The sequence below is a fragment of the Schistocerca cancellata genome, chromosome 3 (assembly GCF_023864275.1).
Source record: "Schistocerca cancellata isolate TAMUIC-IGC-003103 chromosome 3, iqSchCanc2.1, whole genome shotgun sequence".
Classification (NCBI taxonomy): Eukaryota; Metazoa; Arthropoda; class Insecta; order Orthoptera; family Acrididae; genus Schistocerca; species Schistocerca cancellata.
Window position 1 is genome coordinate 760,803,041 of NC_064628.1, and position 18,755 is coordinate 760,821,795.

Consider the following 18,755-nt stretch of genomic DNA (forward strand, 5'->3'; position numbering starts at 1 on the left):
CCAACGTTTAATACACCACCTATCAGGAGGTTTAACACCATACTTCGTTTGAAATGCACGCTGAACAACTGTCGTCGATTCACTTCTGCCGTACTCAATAACACAAAAAGCTTTCTGTTGAGCGGTCGCCATCTTAGCATCAACTGACGCTGACGCCTAGTCAACAGCGCCTCAAGCGAACAAATGTACAACTAAATGAAACTTTATAGCTCCCTTAATTCGCCAACAGATAGTGCTTAGCTCTGCCTTTTGTCGTTGCAGAGTTTTAAATTCCTAAAGTTGTGGTATTCTTTTTGAATCACCCTGTATAATCTGAACAGTTGCCTAATGATGAACTGAGACTTAAAATGAATAATAAAATGTCTTAATTAGAAACACAATGCAGAAAATATTAAGTAATACTCATTTTCTAACAGGTACCGCTATATTGTGAAATTTAATTTTCAAGAAACATTACTTTTTGAGACTATACAAATGGTGTAATGGGCTGGAGCGAATCTGAGCATCTGCAGCATGTATCAACTAGTAAATACTGGCATTTTTTTGAGCACCATTTGCTGAACATCTTCTGATGCCTTCAACACAGCACATCTGACTGCAGATCAAAATACATATATGTACCAGTATATTTTGACCGCATTTGCCCTGTCTCTCTAACATTATTTAAGTTCAAAGGAAAATATTGTAATATCAGGACAGTAAAGGCACTGTCTTCTCTTCCAAAAAGATATTCTAATGTGAATACTGCAAAGCTGATGTATTCTCTTTTGGAAAAGCATATTAGAATGCAAATATTTACGAGACAAGAAAAAGAAAAATGCAAAATTAAAAAACAAAAAACTGATGCCACTCTGAATAGTAATGCCAATTTTCCCTAAGAGGGCCATAAATAATGTCTGGCCATTGTGGCCTGAGACAGAGTATGTGCATGTGAGTTCTGTTGTGTGAACTTCTGCAGTTTCCTACTTCCAAAGAAAGACTTTTTTGTCAGAAAACTTAACTGTTTACCCCTCCCCCTTTTTTACCTGTTTGCAATTCAACACCATTCTGGACCTAAAATTATTTGTTTTTAGAATAGTTTACAATACATGAGCTGGGATGAAATTTATAACGAACCAAATGCTTACAAAAATTTAATCTATTCCGTGATAAATTAATGTCATATCTGAAAATAGCTTCTGTGTGAGCCAATCAGAAAGGACATTAAACAGCCATGTAAAAACTATGGATTAATACAGGGATTAAGATATCTTGGGAAAGGCGAAGAGAAATATGTCTGTTGGCAAGAACAACTATGGATCCTGCAGCAGTTTTGCACACCACAAAAACTACTGAAAATTACTGAATTTTGTAGTGAAATGAGGGACAGGGTAAAAGACAACAGAACAAGATAACATCACTATTGAATTACATGGAAGGGCTATAAATGACCACTCACAGGTGGCAGATATGCTTAATAATCCATTCTTACATGCAGTAGAAAATATTGGAACAAACAGTTGAAGAGAAAAATCAATCATATGGATGTCTCACACTCTTCTTCTAAAATTGAGAAAATTATATATTATCTGAAAAATGAAAGTTCATCTGCATTTGATGGCATTCAACAGAGTGCTAAAAACCTGTTCCTGTTTAACGAGTGCTGTCTTTTCTGAAACATGTAATGCATCACTAGCTCTCAGCATTTTTCCAGAGAGACTGAAATATGCCATTGTCAAACTCTTCTAGAAGAAAGGTGATATGAGAGATGTCAGTAACTCCTGACCTGTTTCACTACTGACATCATTCACCAAAATTTTTGAGAAGGCCAGGACTCAGAATAGTATCCTACCTGAACAACAATAATGTTGTTGTTGTTGTTGTTGTTGTGGTCTTCAGTCCAAAGACTGGTTTGATGCAGCTCTCCATGCTACTCTACCCCCCTGCATCTCAAAGTAACTACTGCAACCTACATCCCTCTGATCTGCTAACTGTATTCACCTTTTGATCTCCCTCACAATTTCTACCCCCCACGCTTCCCTCCAGTATTAAATTGATGATCCCTTGATGCCTCAGTATCAGTCCTACCAACCAATCCCTTCTTTTAGTCAAGTAGTACCACAAATTTCTCTTTTCCCCAATTCTATTCAGTACCTCCTCACTAGTCCGTGATCTACATATCTAATCTTCAGCAGTCTTCTGCATTGCCACATTTCGAAAGCTTCTATTCTCTTCCTGTCCAAACTGTTTATTGTCCATGTTTCACTTCCATACAGAGCTACACTCCATACAAATACTTTCAGGAAGGACTTCCTGTCACTTAAATCTATACCCGATGTTAACAAATTTCTCTTCTTCAGAAACGCTTTTCGCCATTAGCAGTCTATATTTTATATCCTCCCTACTTCTACAATCATCAGTTATTTTGCTTCCCAAATAGCAAAACTCATCTACTACTTTACCAGTCTGATTTCTTAATTTAATTCCCTCAGGATCACCTGATTTAATTCTACTACAGTTCATTATCCTCATTTTGCTTTTGTTGATGTTAATCTCGTATCGCCCTTTGAAGACTCTGTCCATTGTGTTCAACTGCTCTTCCAGATCCTTTGCTGTCTCTGACAGAATTAAAATGTCACCGGCAAACCTCAAAGTTTTTATTTCTTCTCCCTGGTCTTTAATCCCTACTCCAAATTCTTCTTTTTTTCTTTACTGCTTGTTCAATGTATAGATTGAATAACATTGGGATAGGCTACAAACCTGTCTCATTCCCTTCTCAACCACTTCCTCCCTTTCGTGCCCCTTGACTCTTTTAACTCTCATCTGGTTTCTGTAGAAATTGTAAATAGCCTTTTCTTTGTGTGCTTTCCCCTGCCGAATTTACAATTTGAAAGAAAGTATTCCAGTCAATATTGTCAAAAACTTTATCTAAGTCTACAAATGCTATGAACGAAGGTTTGTCTTTCCTTAATCTATCTACTATGAGAAGTTGTAGGGCGAGTATTGCCTCGTGTATTCCTACATTACTCTGGACTCCAAACTGATCTTCCCCAAGGTCAGCTACTACCAGTTTTTCCATTCTTCTGTAAAGGATTCGTGTTAGTATTTTGCTGCCGTGACTTATTAAACTAATAGTTCGGTAATTTTCAAACCTGTCAGCACCTGATTTCTTTGGAATTGGGATTAATACATTCTTATTGAAGTCCAAGGGTATTTCACCTGTCTCTTACATCTTGTTCGCCAAATGGAAGAGTTCTGTCATGGCTCACTCTCCCAAGGCTATCAGTAGCTCTAACGAAATGTCTACTGTTGGGACCTTGTCTCAACGTAAGTCTTTCAGTTCTTTGTCAAATTCTTCATGCAGTATCATATCTCCCTTCTCATCTTCATCTGTGTTCTCTTCTCTTTCCATAATATTGCCCCAAGTACATCTCCCTTGTACAGGCCCTCTATATACTCCTTCCATCTTTCTGCTTTCCATTCTTTGCTTAGGACTGGTTTTCCATCTGATTTCTTGATATTCATACTGGTTAGTGGTTCTCGTTTCTCCAAAGATCTCTTTAATTATCCTATGCATCATCTTACCACTAGTGATGTAGGCTTCTGCATCATGCACTCTCACCATTCCTGCTTAGCTGTTTTGCACTGCGTGTCGATTTCATTTTTTAAAATGTTTTTATTCTCTTTCACCTGTCTCATCTATTGCATTTTTATATTTTCTCATCTCACAGATTACATTCAATATCTCTTCTGTTACCCAAGGATTTCTACTGGCCCTCATCTTTTTACCTACTTATCACTCTGCTGCCTTCTCTATTTCATCTCTTAAAGCTACCCATTCTTCTTCTACTGTATTCCTTTCCCCTGTTCTTGTTAGTCATTCCAAAATGCTCCCTCTGAAACACTCTACAACCTCTGGTTCTTTCAGTTTATCCAGGTCCCATCTCCTTAAAGTACTGCCTTTTTGCATTTCCTTAAGTTTTAATATGCAGTGGTCAGAGTAAACATCAGCCAGTGGAAATGTCTTACGATTTAATACTTGGTTCTGAAATCTCTGTCTTACTGTTATATAATAAATCTGAAGCCTTCCAGTGTCTCCAGGTCTCTTCCATGTATACAACCTTCTTTCATGATTCTTAAATCAAGTGTTAGATATGATTGAATTCTGCTCTGTGCAAAAACTACTAGGCAGCTTCCTCTTTCATTCCTTCCCCCCAGTCCATATTCACCTACTACTTTTCCTTCTCTTTCTTTTCCCACTATTGAATTCCAATCCCCCATAACTATTAAATTTTTGGCTCCATTAACTAACTGAATAATTTATTTTATCTCATCAAACATTTTCTCAAGCTCCTCCTCATCTGTGGAACTAGCTGGAATATAAACTTTTACTACTGTGGTGGGTGTGAGATTCGTGTCTATCTTGGCTATAATAATGCATTCACTATGCCGTTCATAGTAGCTTACCCACGTTCCTATTTTGTTATTTATTATTAAACCTACTTCTGCATTACCCTTATTTGATTTTGGATTGATAACCCTATATTCACCTGACCAGAAGTCCTGTTCTTCTTGACGCCGAACTTCACTAATTCCCTCTATTTCTAACTTTAATCTATCCATTTCCCTTTTTAAATTTTCTAACGTACCTGCCCGATTAAGGGATCTGACATTGCATGCTCTGATGCATAGAATGCCACTTTTGTTTCTCCTGATAACCCCTATCAATCACAGTTTGGATTTCAGAAGAGTTGCCCAACTAAATATGCCATTTAGCATTCACACATCCAATTTTACAAGCATTAAATAGCAAAATAGCAACTGTTGGTATTTTCTGTGACGTATCTAAGGTACCTGACTCAGAGAACCATACAGTATTCTGCTAGATAAAGTGAGGTTTTATGGAAGTCATGGTATATCCAACCAATTTTAATGCGGTTCTGCAAAGCTCAACTGCAGGTCAACTATTGTTTCTCATACACGAAAATGACCTTCTGTCTAATATACAACAAGGAGAACTGGTTCCCTTTTGTAGATGACACTACTATTTTAATCAATTCAAACATAGGCATAACAACAGATGATATGGTAAATGATTTTCTTGGATGTACTATTGAGTGGTTTTCTATAAATGGTACCACTCTCAATTTCAAAAAGGCACAATATGTTCAGTTTTGCACAAGTAGGGGTACTAAGCCAATGAGAAATGTAACAGTTAGTGAGGGAGTAATAACTAGGGTGCAAACTTCAAAGAATTTAGGTGTCCACATTCATAAGGATTTAAACTGGGAAAAACACATTTTTAAACTCCTGAAACAACATAGTCAAGCCAAATTTACACTTTGAATCACTGCAAATCTTGGGGAGAGACAAACTAGTAAGTTGATGTATTTTCATTTTATAATGGCATATGAAACACTGTCCTGGCATAACTCATCTTTAAGAAAGATGCAAGAATAATGTGTGTTCATCTGGTAAACATCCATTTACGGACATGGGCACTTTCATTACTGCCTCTAGCATATTTATTCCCCCATAAAGTTCGTTGTAAATAATCTGCAGTAGTTCAACAGAAACAGTGATTCACACAATTACAATACCAGAAGAAAAAATCCTATATTAATGTTGTTTTTAGTACAACCCAGATTAGATCAAAGAAACCATAGATTACACAAGGAGTAAAGGTCTCTTGTAAAACAAAAAGGATACTGTATCCGTAATCAGAAACAGCTCAACATCTCTGGTGATGATGCTATAGCTCAAACAAGACATACTGCACAGTAATTAAGTTATTAATACAGACATCAAAGCAAATGCATTACGAGAAAAACAATCACAAGGAGAAGACTGGGAGAATCACATATGAAGAGGAGCAGATAGCATTAAGAATAAATGGAACAATCTAAACAGATGTATGCAGTGTTGCAAAACTTTCTGACAGCATTTTGTTTCATAACCGTTACAGAAAAGATGGAGTTGTCAAGTTCATTAGATGCTGCCATGGAATATCTTAGACCAGTTGTTGCAAAGAACTTCAAGAAGATTTATATGATCCTTACTACACCAGTATAAGCAATGTTCACTACCAGAAGTTTAAAATCAAAATTCTATGGTTATAACAAAATATCAATGAAGTTAATTAAAGAGTGTGCTTTTGATTTTAGTAAAATATTAAGCTATTCATGTATTTTGTTTAAGAAAAGAGAGAAAGAAATACCATCAAATTTTCATCCGACTTCACTGTTTCTACCATTCTGGAAAATTTTGGAAAAGGTAATATCCAACTGGCTTCTTAACCAGCTGAGAAGAAATAATACAGTATATTGTCAAAGTCACTGTTAGGGTGTCTCAAGGGTTCTGAAACTGAGGAAGCTATTTGCACATACAATGAGAACCTAGTTAATTCAAAAGATATTAAATTACAGACTGCTGGTATATTCTGTGATCTGTAAAAGGTATTTGAGTGTGTAAATCATGATATCCTTTCAAGTATGTTAAAATATCATGGTGTACTGTGAAAAGCTCCCAAATGGTTCAAATTCTATATCTCTGACAGGAAACAAAGGGTGTCAACAGAAAAGAGATGTGTTAAGCTATCATGCATCATCTAACTGCAAACTACTAACATGTGGTGTCCCACTAGGTTCCATCTTAGTGCTCTTATTTTTTTCTTGTGTATATCAATGACCCTTCATCTCCAACATTACCAGACACTAAGTTTATTTTATTTGCAGCTGGTACAAACATTGCATCAAGTAGAAAATCAAGTATAGTAATAGAAAGATCAGGTACTGAAATTTTAATGGAGATTAATAAATGGTTCCTACCCAATTCTCTGTTAACAATTTTTGGGGAAAACCACTATATGAAGTTATATCAATGAAATTAATCCATTTTTTACAATATAATGCAATTCGATAGATAAAAAAAAAAAATCTGCTCACCAAGCGGCAGCAGGAGAATATGCAAGTAAAAGTATTACAGAATGTTAGCTTTCGGAGTCAGTGCCTCCTTTTCTGGCAGAACAGCTGAAGGGGACCGAAAAGGGGTGCAGGAGGACGGGTGAGGTTTAGCAAAAGGGGTAGAGTTCAAAAAAGTCACCCAAAACCCCCGAGGTCAGGGGAGGTTTTCCGCTAAGCTCTCAGGTTTTCAAATCTCATCCAGTACAGTCTCTAACAATTAATCTTTCCTTCTCATCACATCCAACAAGTCTCGTCTGACCTGGGGTTTTGTGACTTTTCTGAACTGTATCGCTTTTCCTTCACTCATCTCCCTTCCCTTTCAACCTTTCTGCCAGAAGCAGAAGCCACTGGCTCTGAAAACTAGCATACTGTGATATCTTTCATAGGTGTGTTCTCCTGCCGCCACTTGGTGAGTAGATTTTCTTCATCTATACAACTATATGAAGTTAAGAACTTGTAAGAAGCTTCCTGTCAGTATATTCCTAAAATATGATGACAAATAGATGGAAGAAGTTGATAATAAATTCAGCTCAGAAAAGCATACTACAGAATTGCTAGAGTGCCTATGCAAATCACTATTTGCAATCCGAAAATTGTCAGACAACATCCTGCAGAGGGCTGTTATACTAGCTATTGCTACCCAATATATTTATTCCTTAATAGAATTTGGCATTAAAATTATATATCTTTCTGAAACTAACAGCTCTGATCAGTACTAGAAATAACAATAATCTTCGCAAAGATTTAAAGTCATTTATTTTAGTCCGGAGAGGTGTCCATTATTCACGATAACACATTTCAATAACTTGCCAGAAACCATAAAAAGTTTAACTAGTAATAAAATTCAGTTTAAAAGGAGACTAAAAGATTTATTGGAGGCCAACTCCCATTGCTTCATTGTTGAATTTCTTAGCAGAACCAAGTGAGCTGTATTTCAGGGCAATAATGTGATTGCTATAGCAAGAACAAATACGATTTATGGTACATATAAGGGTTGCCCAGAAATTATGCACAATAGTTTTTTTCTTCAACACTTCTTTATTGAACATAATGAGAATTATACACACGAAAGAAAGGTGATTTATCTACACACCCTATGTTTCCATGTAATCTTCATCCTATTCTATGGCCTTCCTTCAGCACGAAACAAGGGCGTGTCGGTATCAATCCTTGTTCTGGTGGCGGAACCAGTGCTTCACTGTGTGTACTTCCTCTGCTGATTGACAGGCACAGCGCCAACTGCCGAGTTGTAATGCATCTGTCCTTGCAAATCTCAACGTCAGTTTGCTGCAACATGTCAGGTATGACAGCCATGGATGGTCTCCCCCAAGTGCTACGAATCGTGGAACTCCGCCGAACCAGCTTCTGATGACCTCACCCTCCTTGCCCAGTGACTAACTGTACTTCTGTCAACAGCAAATGCTCCATAGACTTTCCACAAGCATCTGTGAATATACCCCACAGTTTCTCTGCAGTGAGAAATTCAATGACAGCACATTGCTTGTAATGTACATCACCTATGGATGCCATTTCGAACCTGTCCTGCAGCTAAGCTATCTGTCAGAACTGACGGAAACTTGGCGCACTCATTCAGGAGAAAGTGGTGGATTACTTTCTGGGCAACCATCGTAGCACTTTGTACAGCACACATAAGATAAAATGAGGTACAGGTTGCACGTAGCACTCGACACATTGACTGGACAACAGTAATACAGGTTATGAAATAGATCTAGCACTCATTTGCGATCACTTAAATAACTTCGTTTCTTTGGAAGATTGCTGCAGCGTGCCAGGGTGCTGACCCAGGTGGCCTCTACAAGGGCCTGTGAACCATACGGACATGCAATCTCTGAAATGACTCCTCCATTCTAGGGATTGGGAAAACCACCTACATACAGAAAAACACTAGGCACAGAAAAATACATGGGACATAAAAAAAAATGCATGGTACAGAAAAAAAAAACGTATGGTACAGAATAAAAGCACTAGGAAGATAAAGCACTGATTGCACAAGGCACTGAAATTATAAGTAACAAAAAACAACGATGGCACTGACATCCATTTCATTGTCTGACAATTGTGGCTGCTGCAGCATATGGTGTGCAGTCACGGGGAAGTAGGGCCAGAACTGATGATGGGCAGGTTTTGCGTGCTTCTCTCATGAGAGGCCATAAGGCTGGGGGTGGCATCTCCATAGCGATGTCCTTGTTGAGATCAGCATTTGGCACTGGAGGCATCAGCCGGGGCACAAGAGACAATGGCCGCACAGGAACCAGCAGCAGAGGAGGTGACAGTTGTGGCATCAAGTGCAGCGTGGACTGCACTGGTGACAGCAGTCAAGGAGTGGGGATGGAGGCAGGAACCCCAGACAGCGATCTGCCAGGCAACAACCCCCCCTGTCATGTGAACTGGACCATCTGTGACACTGGGACAGGCATTGGCAATGGCAGGGGAGGTGGTGGACCCTCTGGAACAGACCCCACAGTGTGCGGCCACAGCTGGTCAAAGTGACAGGATATTTGCCTGTCAGGAGTGAGGATTCTGAACAGGCACAGGCTCTGGTGATGCCTGATGACAGCAGGAACCCAGTTCGGCCAGTGGTCGAAAACATGACCCAGAAAGGTGCACCCGGCTGGAACTATTATGGAGTTGGCGATGCTGGTGGACACGGCGTAGGATGCAGCAGGTGAAGGAGGGTCCATGGTTGGTGTCCATGTAGCAGCTCCACTGGGCTCATTGCCCACCAGCATGAAATGGTACAAGTTCAAAAAATGATTGAAAGCAGCTTCAAGGAACCTGCCAGATACATACTTTCACATCTGAGTTTTAAACATCCGAACCATGCATTTGGCCTCACCGTTAGAGTGAGGATGAAACAGGGCACCTGTGAGATGGCACACACCACTATGCTGACAAAAAGGTATAAATTCTCAAGAAACAAACTGGGGACTGTTATCGGCAACCACTGTATATGGAAGTCCCTCAGTTGCAAAAATCTCAGACAGGGCCAAAATAGTGGCCGCCGCAGATGTGGACGGACAACATATCACATGGGGAAAATTGGAATAGGTGTCCACTACAATGAGCCAATACTGATTTAGGAAGGGTCCAGCAAAATCAAAATGAAGACATCCCCACAGGTGCTGTGGCATCAGCCAAGGGCAAAAAGACGCCCATGGAGCCACCTGTTGCTGAACACAGTGAGTGGAAGCAGTGATAAGCTGTGTAATGTCCCCATCTTTGCCCTGCCAATACACATGCTGGTGGGTCAAAGCTCTGGTGCGAGTGGTCCCCCAATGACTGACATGCAGAAGCCTCAGTACATTACAGTATAAATAAGCAGAAATCACAACCTTATGGTGTAGTGTCCTCAGTAGCTAACAAAATAACTCCATCAAACACAGAATGGTGGTGCTGGAGGGAGAAGCAATTATGCAACGGATCCAAGGCACAGGCCGGGGGTTTTTCCAGCCAACTATGCCGCGTGAAAGAGGAGACCTGACTAAGTACAGGATCCATGGCGATGGCTGATGATATCGTGGCACTAATGATGGGAAAACTGTTGACCATGTTCTGGTTCTGAATACCTAATAGAAACAAACAATTCATCCTGATCAAATGCCAGGTCCGGACCGTTTGAAAGGCAAGATAAGGCACCGGGGTTGGTGTGTTGCACCATTGGATGGTAATGGATCTGATAACAATAAAGGAAGAGGAAGGGAGCCCACCACTGCAAATGATGTTCGACCTTCCCCAGCATGGAAGCCAAAGGGTTGACGACTCCTTTTCAATTTGCAAATACTGCTGCTGAGGGGGAGTTTAAAGTCTTAGAAGCATAAGCAATGGGTCTTTCAGACCCATTCACATATTTGTGCACCAATGCTGTGCAGAGAGGCATCTACAGCCAACACAAGGTGCTCACCTAGCTGAAAGGTGGCCAGACACAGGGCAGAATGAAGCTTAGATTTAGCCACTTTACCTAGCAACGCCTGCAGTTCCTGAGGGAGGTCGCTCGTGGTAAAGCCGCAATTGTGTCAACATGGAGAAACAACAGTATGATCCCTGTGCCCGAAACTTCAAACCTAGGTACCCAATTGACGGTTGAAAAAATTGAGACTTGGCAAGATTGTACTTGAGACACACAGACTGCAAAACAGAAAACAATGCTCAGAGATTGCCCAGGTGGTCTTCAGTGGAAGAACCCAAAACAACAATATTGTCAAGGTAATTGTTACAGCCAGCACAGAGACTGTCAGCTGTTTTGAAAAACACCGAAAAATTGTGGGCATGCTGTGATATCAAAAGGCAAGCATTGTTATTGGTATAGACTGAAAGTTGTACAAAACGAAGAGAAGACACCTAGTGGCCTCACCTATGGGGAGCTGAAGGTACGTTTCTGTCAAATAGATTTTGGAAAAGTAGTAGCCACCTGATAATTCTGTAAGCAACTCATCAGGGTGGGGCAAAGGGTACATATCTTAACAGTGACACTGAAGCTGCCACAGAGGCGAAGCTTACCTGTTGACTTCTTAATGATGAACAGTGGTGAAGCCCATTCACTGGAAGAAATAGGTCAAATGACATCGAGCAATGTCAGTCTAATTCGGCCGTAACAGTCATGCAAAGTGGCAGGCACCTGTTGTACCCGAAAAAAACGAGGGTGGTTGGACTCTATCAAGGTAATGTAGGCTTGAAAAAAAATTGGTAGCACAGCTGAGCCCAGGGCAAAACAGAAATAAAAACTCAAGGGATCTGACACTAAATTTACCTCATTGACAATGGAGAAACCAAAAGCTTTAAACGAATCTAACCTGAATAGGTCTGTAGTATGGGAATGACCCACAACAAGTAAGGTGAGAGAGTGAACAAAAGATTACTAAGAGACAGGAGCAGTGAACTGGCCTAGTATCAGAATCTGCTATTTACTGTAGCTGACCAACTTCTGTGAAACCTGTGTGAGGGGAGGGGAGCCAAGTCCACATATGTTTGTGCATTTACAAAAGTCACTGAAAGTCCTGTGTCCACTCGCATTTTTAGTGGGTTATTAAACACACACAAATCAATAAACAATTTCTTCAGGGAGACAGTCATTGTAGAGATACAGTTTATGTACTACTGTGTCCGCCACATCTGAAGAGGAGTGACACTCCAGCACAATGTGGCCTTTCTTTCGACACGTGTATGCAGCATTCTCTTGCTGGACAAAACGGTATGGACAAGACAGAAGGGAGGCACATGGCCACTGTTGTGAGGCGGCTTGTTGCTGCTGTGGCCATAACCGACGCTGTCCCACATTACGTTGAGTTCAAGGTTGTACTGCTGAATGGTTTCATGGTCATCCTGAACACTGGCAACATACCTAACAGGGGCTGACTGAGCAACCTCCCATATCTTCCCCCACACAGCAAACTGATCAACTGCGGCCCGTGACACTTCAAAGGACTGTGCTATATCGAACACATCCACGAACATCCATAAACGTTGGATTCTCAAACTGAAGTGTTGTTTCGCAGACTTCCCTATCTGAGGCCAGACGAATAACAAAAATACACACCATGTGTTCAGCGTAGGATTCGCGATAGGTACTAGTGCCAAATTTACAATGGCTCAACCCCTGTAATTCTGCAGCCCAGGGATTGTAAGAATGGTTTGAGCGTTTATGGCAATGATAAAATTCTACGTGTGTCACAATGGCATGCATTCTGTCACAGTAACAGGTTGAGAGAAGCTTGCACATTTTGTCAAATGATAAGCTGGCCAGTGTTTGCAGAGATCTTAGTTGCACCACAATAAATAAATGCACAGTGAAAGCCAGGAAAGAAAGAAGCAAAGCCCTACACAAGTTTGCATAGCCCATGTGAACCTGGAAGTCTTGGCATAACCACGTCTCGTATGAGTACCAAACTTCTGCCCATTCATCATATGCTCTGATGGGAGAGAAATCTGCTGCAAACATGCAGATGCCACTTGATTGAGACTAGTGATGTGAGCGTTCTGTTGTTCGGTGAAAGCTTGCTGCTGGAAAATGATGTTGGAGTATTTCTTCCATTGAGATGTTTCTCAAGTGACTGAGCACTGACACTAACACGTGGAGAAAAAGTAACCTTCACTGGCTGACAGGTTTGCTGTAGCAAGAACAAACACAAGCTGTGAAAGATAATACTTAAGACACAATGAAGTACAGGTAATGCGTAGTACTCACTGCATTGACTGCACAACAGAAATACAAATTACAGAATAGACCAAACACTTGTTTGTGATCGCTTAAATATCATTGTTTTTTTTGGCATCTCACCGGAGCATGGCACGGGGCTGACCCAAGTATTGTGTACTTTTATTTTCTGACATTCTACATACTGGTGGATCTCCTCACCATGGATCTATTGGAAAGAAAAGTACATCTAATCTAATCCGATCAAAAAGTGGTGCACAATGCTGCCACTAAAATTTGCGATCACCTACCTAATACACAAAATGACTTTCTGACAACAAAATTAAATTTGGAAACAAGCTGAAAAATTTCTCCTACATTGTAGAAGAATTTCTCCTACATCGTAGAAGAATTTTTGTTTTTGTGATGTGTACAGAGTGGTGCGTAGAAATTATTAACTCACACCACTTAATTTTTAAGTGTGCTTTTTTTTTTTAACCTCCATGCTTTTTCATTTTGTTTCATTACAAAAGATGAATCTGTGCACAGCTTACATGCTATTAACACTACTTCTATGCCTACATAATGCACCCTTTTCTTTGTATGTTTCCTTTCCTGTACCCCAATGCCACATTTTTTGTTATATGTCTTATATGTCACTCATTTATGCTACGTGGTTCAAAATTAAAGAATTTCGACAGTAATTATCTAAAGACAGTTGCAAATAGTAGCATAACACCCCCCTCTCCATTGCCCCAAAATTATATTTTCTATGAGTCAATGAAACTGATTGCTCCATATCAACAATCAACAAGGTCAAAGTAATTTCTTCATCTCATTCTCCTAAGAGCTGACTTTGTTCTCCTCCTCAATTCCTGAAGGAGTGTCTGAAGTTAAAATACGATTATTTTGCACCACGTTCTGTTGACCATTCCCTTATTAAGTGACGATTAAAAGAACTTACTATAATGACATTTATCATATCCCACCTCCTCATATTCAATGTTTATAATAAAAATAGCACAGAAAAATCTGCTCACTGATTTCTTATGACAACAAGTACTAACTTCAATTATGAAAGAAATGAAATATCAGAGAAAAATTTTTTACCTGAACAGAGCTTTCCAGCATTTTATGCAGGACATGTGCACGCCGCTTCATAACTTTAACATCATGTAATGTGGAATCTACATACTGTCCATTACGAATTGGATTCACGAATCTATTATCAAATTCTTTCTTACTGCCAAGCAAATTAGGTTTGACAAACTGGACCATGCAGTGATCTACAAGAAGATAAACACACAGTTACTTTCATAATAAATAAGTTACTGAAAAAATAAAAAAAATGAATACACATGTTTATTTAGATTAGAAACAGCATTTGTTACATAAGCCTATAGTGTGTGTGTGTGTGTGTGTGTGTGGAAGGGGGGGGGGAGGAAGGGAGAGGGAGGGAGGGAGAGGGAGGGAGGGAGGGAGGGAGGGAGGGAGAGAGAGAGAGGGAGAGAGAGAGAGAGAGAGAGAGAGAGAGAGAGATGGGCAGGGGGGTGGGGAGGAAGGTGCACTGAAAAAGAAATTATTCAAAACACATATGAGTCATACTTAAGTATCTTATGCCTCAGGATACTTTCCTTCAAAAGAATTCAAAAACAGTTTATAATTGATCGAAATATATTCTCCAATTTCAATTCTTCATCAAGAAAGGAAAACATTAAACACAGTAACACGAGCTATTTATCAAGAGGACATATGAAGTATCTGACATTTTATTAAAAATGCAATAAAAGTTATGTAACAGACTGAGCCATTGTATGGGGTGGGCAAAGTAAAACTGGCCCAGAAAATAAACAAAAGACTGACACTGAACTGACCATTGTTACTGAACAGGGATACTGCCCATAACAGAAAATTCAAGTGACTCACGAAAAATGTATGCAGAACTGTTGTGCAAGTGTTTGAGACTGGAAGTGTTTTGGCAAAGTCTCCAATGAAGCTTTCAATGCAAAACTTAGGGGAAGAACCATGTGAAACTGTGGCTACTTGCAGCAGCTCCTGTAATGTTCATAAACAAGAACCAAAGACACATTAGTCTTACTGTAAATATTTTCTAGGCCAGTTTTATTTTGTCCATACTGTATGATCTCCTTCATACTATCCAGATCAGTAGTTTCATCAAAAGCAAGTTAATTGCATGTTTACAGTAAATCACAACTAGTAACACAATGGTTCTATTTGCTATAAATGGATACTACAGCTCAGCTGAAACATACAATAGTGTTCCTGAGGCCATTGTGATTGTTTTAATACAATAGAGTTAAGTTAATATGCAACATTGGTTACCCCAATGTGACCTAATTGGAGAAGCGCTACTGTAAGTTACCGGTGTAATTGTGATCTAATTGGAACAATTACATGAGTAATTAATAGTTGAAAGTAAATGGTTTTCATGACTTTACATAAGTATTGTGGCAAATATAGAGATGTTTGGGGAAATGCTGGCTAACTATACATCTGCTTCAAAAAACCTTTCAGTGTAACAATGGGAAGTAGGGGGCAGTGGAAGAAAGAACTTTTATACCAATCAGAAGACATAGTCTGGTTTACTGACAGGTCGAAACCAGATGAAGGTTCTGGCACTGGGGTATACGGAGCACATCCTAGATGAGAGAACACAATCTCTCTAGACAAACTGGCTGTGGTATTCTAGATGGAGTATTTGCTTTGGGACAGTGTGCAGAGGAGAATCTATGCAGGTGCTAAAAGGACTGTAGAATCAACATTCATTCAGATAACCAGGCAGCTCTGAAATCTCAATCAGACCCTGTTAGGAGATCAAACGATGCCGCAGAACGCCATGAATCTCGTGAGGCCAGAGGAAAGCACCAGGGTAAATGTGCTATGGGCCACTGTTTACTCAGATGTTAGTGGTAATGAACAAGATGATAGGTTGGCAAGGGCAGTGGCAATGACTTTGTTGGACTGCAACTTGTCTTAACCATCACTAAGGCGATAGTAAAATCTGAACTACATAGCTGGATCAGGCAACAACAAGTAGAATATTAGACTTTTTTGAAAAGAAAGGGGGCGGTGGTAAACTAATAATGTTTTAAGAGAAGTACTGCAACCTTCAACAAGCGGCAGATTAAACTCAATGTAGGTGCAATGACTGGCAATGGGAACTTTAGAAATACCTGCAGATGACGGAATATACAGAAAGATGCCCCCAAGTGCAGACTATGTGCTGTCATTAATGAAACGGCACTGCATTTAATCTTCAAATGCGAAGCACTAGAGGGCATATCATACAACATAACACCCAAGGAGATTGTGTCTAACAAAAACCTAGGAATGAGTCTCCTGTGGTTAACAACCACAGTCATAAATCTGAGCTTCCTCCAGATAAGGTAAATAATAACTAGTTTGTTTGCATGGCCATCCTACACAGCAAGTACAGAAATATTTGTTTGTAAATAAAGCTGCCTTTTCTTGCTGCAACTTAATTTATTTTTCCCAGATGCATATTGCTTTTTTTATTCTAAGGCACCTTCAGTGGGATCTAGAACAATACAGTTTTATGATAAAGTTTTAATAGTGAGACTCCAAGAAGTGAGAAACACAACAGATGACCCATTCTAATCACAAGGATGCAGAATACATAATGGGAAACCCGGACAGAGCGATGAAGCAATTTCCTCAATTTGTATCAGGCTTTATAGTGAATACAAAAGCTATAGATTCAATAACCGATTTTGAAGTAATATCACCAAGAACTGCAACTCTACTTTTAAAACAATTAAAATTATAAATACTCATTCTCCTACAAATAAAAATAAATCGAACAAAAACAAAGGAAAATCCAGTTGCCTGAGGCTGCAGTCATGTGTAACACTGTCTTTTTGATGCGCCTATCTGCGACTCTACATCGCTGCGATATGGTGTGTCGCAACTTTCATTTTCATAATATTGCTAACAAAAACAAAGGAAGAAGTAGATACATTTTGGGACCTTCTCGAAAAAACTGTTAATGGAATAAATAAATGGAATGTAAAAATCTTACTGCGAGACTTTAATGCCAAGCTGGGAAATGAAAGGAAATATAAAAACATAACTGGAAAATAGAGTCCACATAACTTCACAAGCATGAATGTTAAAGACATTTAGAACTCTGCAGGGAACACAATCTTTATCTAAATCAACATACTTCAAGAGGGAGTCAAATACAGTTAAAATATGGAAACAACAAGACTGCAGGAAGAGGTAGTAGCGGCTAGAGCATATCTATACAGACAAAAATGTTCACATGGTAATATACAATATTAAAGTATTGAGAGGAGTAGACACAGGCTCAGACCAATACTTAGTTAAAATTAAAAAGAAAGACACCAGGCATTATCAAAGTTTCAAACGCACAAAACAGAACAAAATGCCATCAATCACAAAAATTAACAGAAAAAAATTCACACAAAGCATTAGGAGAATAAGAAGAGGATTCATAACGATATAATAATCTCTATTGAAGGTAATTACCTCAATACACAACTCCTGTTCTAGGTGTTCTTTGATTCTTCCATACATACAGGATCTCAGATAAAATCTTGTATGTGGAATCTGCGAGAGAGAGAGAGAGAGAGAGAGAGAGAGAGAGAGAGAGGAGTCCTCTATAGATACCATTATCCAAACTGCTTTTATCCATTTTCTTGTGTAGTGGGTAGATGACAGCTGTGGTCCAATGTTTTGGGTATTGTTCTGTTCTCCAAATTTTTGTTAGAGCCTTGTGTAAGTAGGTCTTGACTGTGTCACTCAAATATTTGCACATTCCGAAAGAAACCCGATCTTCTCGAGATGCCTTATATGGCTCTGTGGGACTCTTAATTATGTTTGACATGTTGATTAAGATTAGCAAGACTTTTATCGATTGTCTGATGATGGCTAAGAAAGGCAAAATGTGTCACACATGAAGATTAAATAAACCCATCGTGTGCAACCAACACGGTTTCTTCTGTTCCAAAGATCTATTACAGTTGCTGCACCCCATGACTACCACAGTGGCACTGGTGCAACAACATAATTAAGAGTCCCATAGAACAATGTAAAGCATCTCGGGAATATAGGTTTTTTTTTTAGATGTGCAAATATTCGAGTGACACTGTCAAGACCTATTTACACAAGGCTCTAAGAAAAATTTGGAGAACAGAACAATTCCCAAAACATTGGATCATAGCTGTCATCTACCCACTACACAAGAAAATGGATAAAAGCAATTCGGAAAATGATATCTATAGAGGACTCTCTCTCTCAGAGATTTTGTCCACGATCCTATATCGCAGAACCAAGGAACAACTGGAACAGGAGTTAGGGGAGTACCAAGTAGGTTTAACATCATGCACGGGGATGTTATGCAGAGCATATCATTACTTTAAAATTGATTATGACATACTACAGGAAATGGAACAAATCTCTGGCAGTAATATTTGGAGATTTTAAGAAGGCATATGACTGTCTCTATAGACCTTCAGTATTAAAAATTTTATGGAATCTGGGACTCCATCCAAAACTAATTAAACTAACAGGATTTACTCTAACCACCACCAAATTGAAAGTTAAATTTAGAGGAGAAATTTCTGAATTATTCCTCATAAAAACAGGCTTAAGACATGGTG

At 39.3% G+C, this 18,755-nt stretch overlaps 1 protein-coding gene across 2 annotated transcripts in view; it reads right to left on the reverse strand.

Annotated features, from left to right (window-relative positions):
* Nucleotides 1-18,755, reverse strand: part of LOC126175787 (transcriptional regulator ATRX homolog) — a 483,984-nt gene that overhangs the window by 163,117 nt on the left and 302,112 nt on the right. For both annotated transcript variants that reach the window (XM_049922765.1, XM_049922764.1), the window contains one exon: nt 14,203-14,378. In XM_049922765.1, the coding sequence (XP_049778722.1) occupies nt 14,203-14,378 (176 nt within the window). The remainder of the gene's footprint in view (nt 1-14,202; nt 14,379-18,755) is intronic.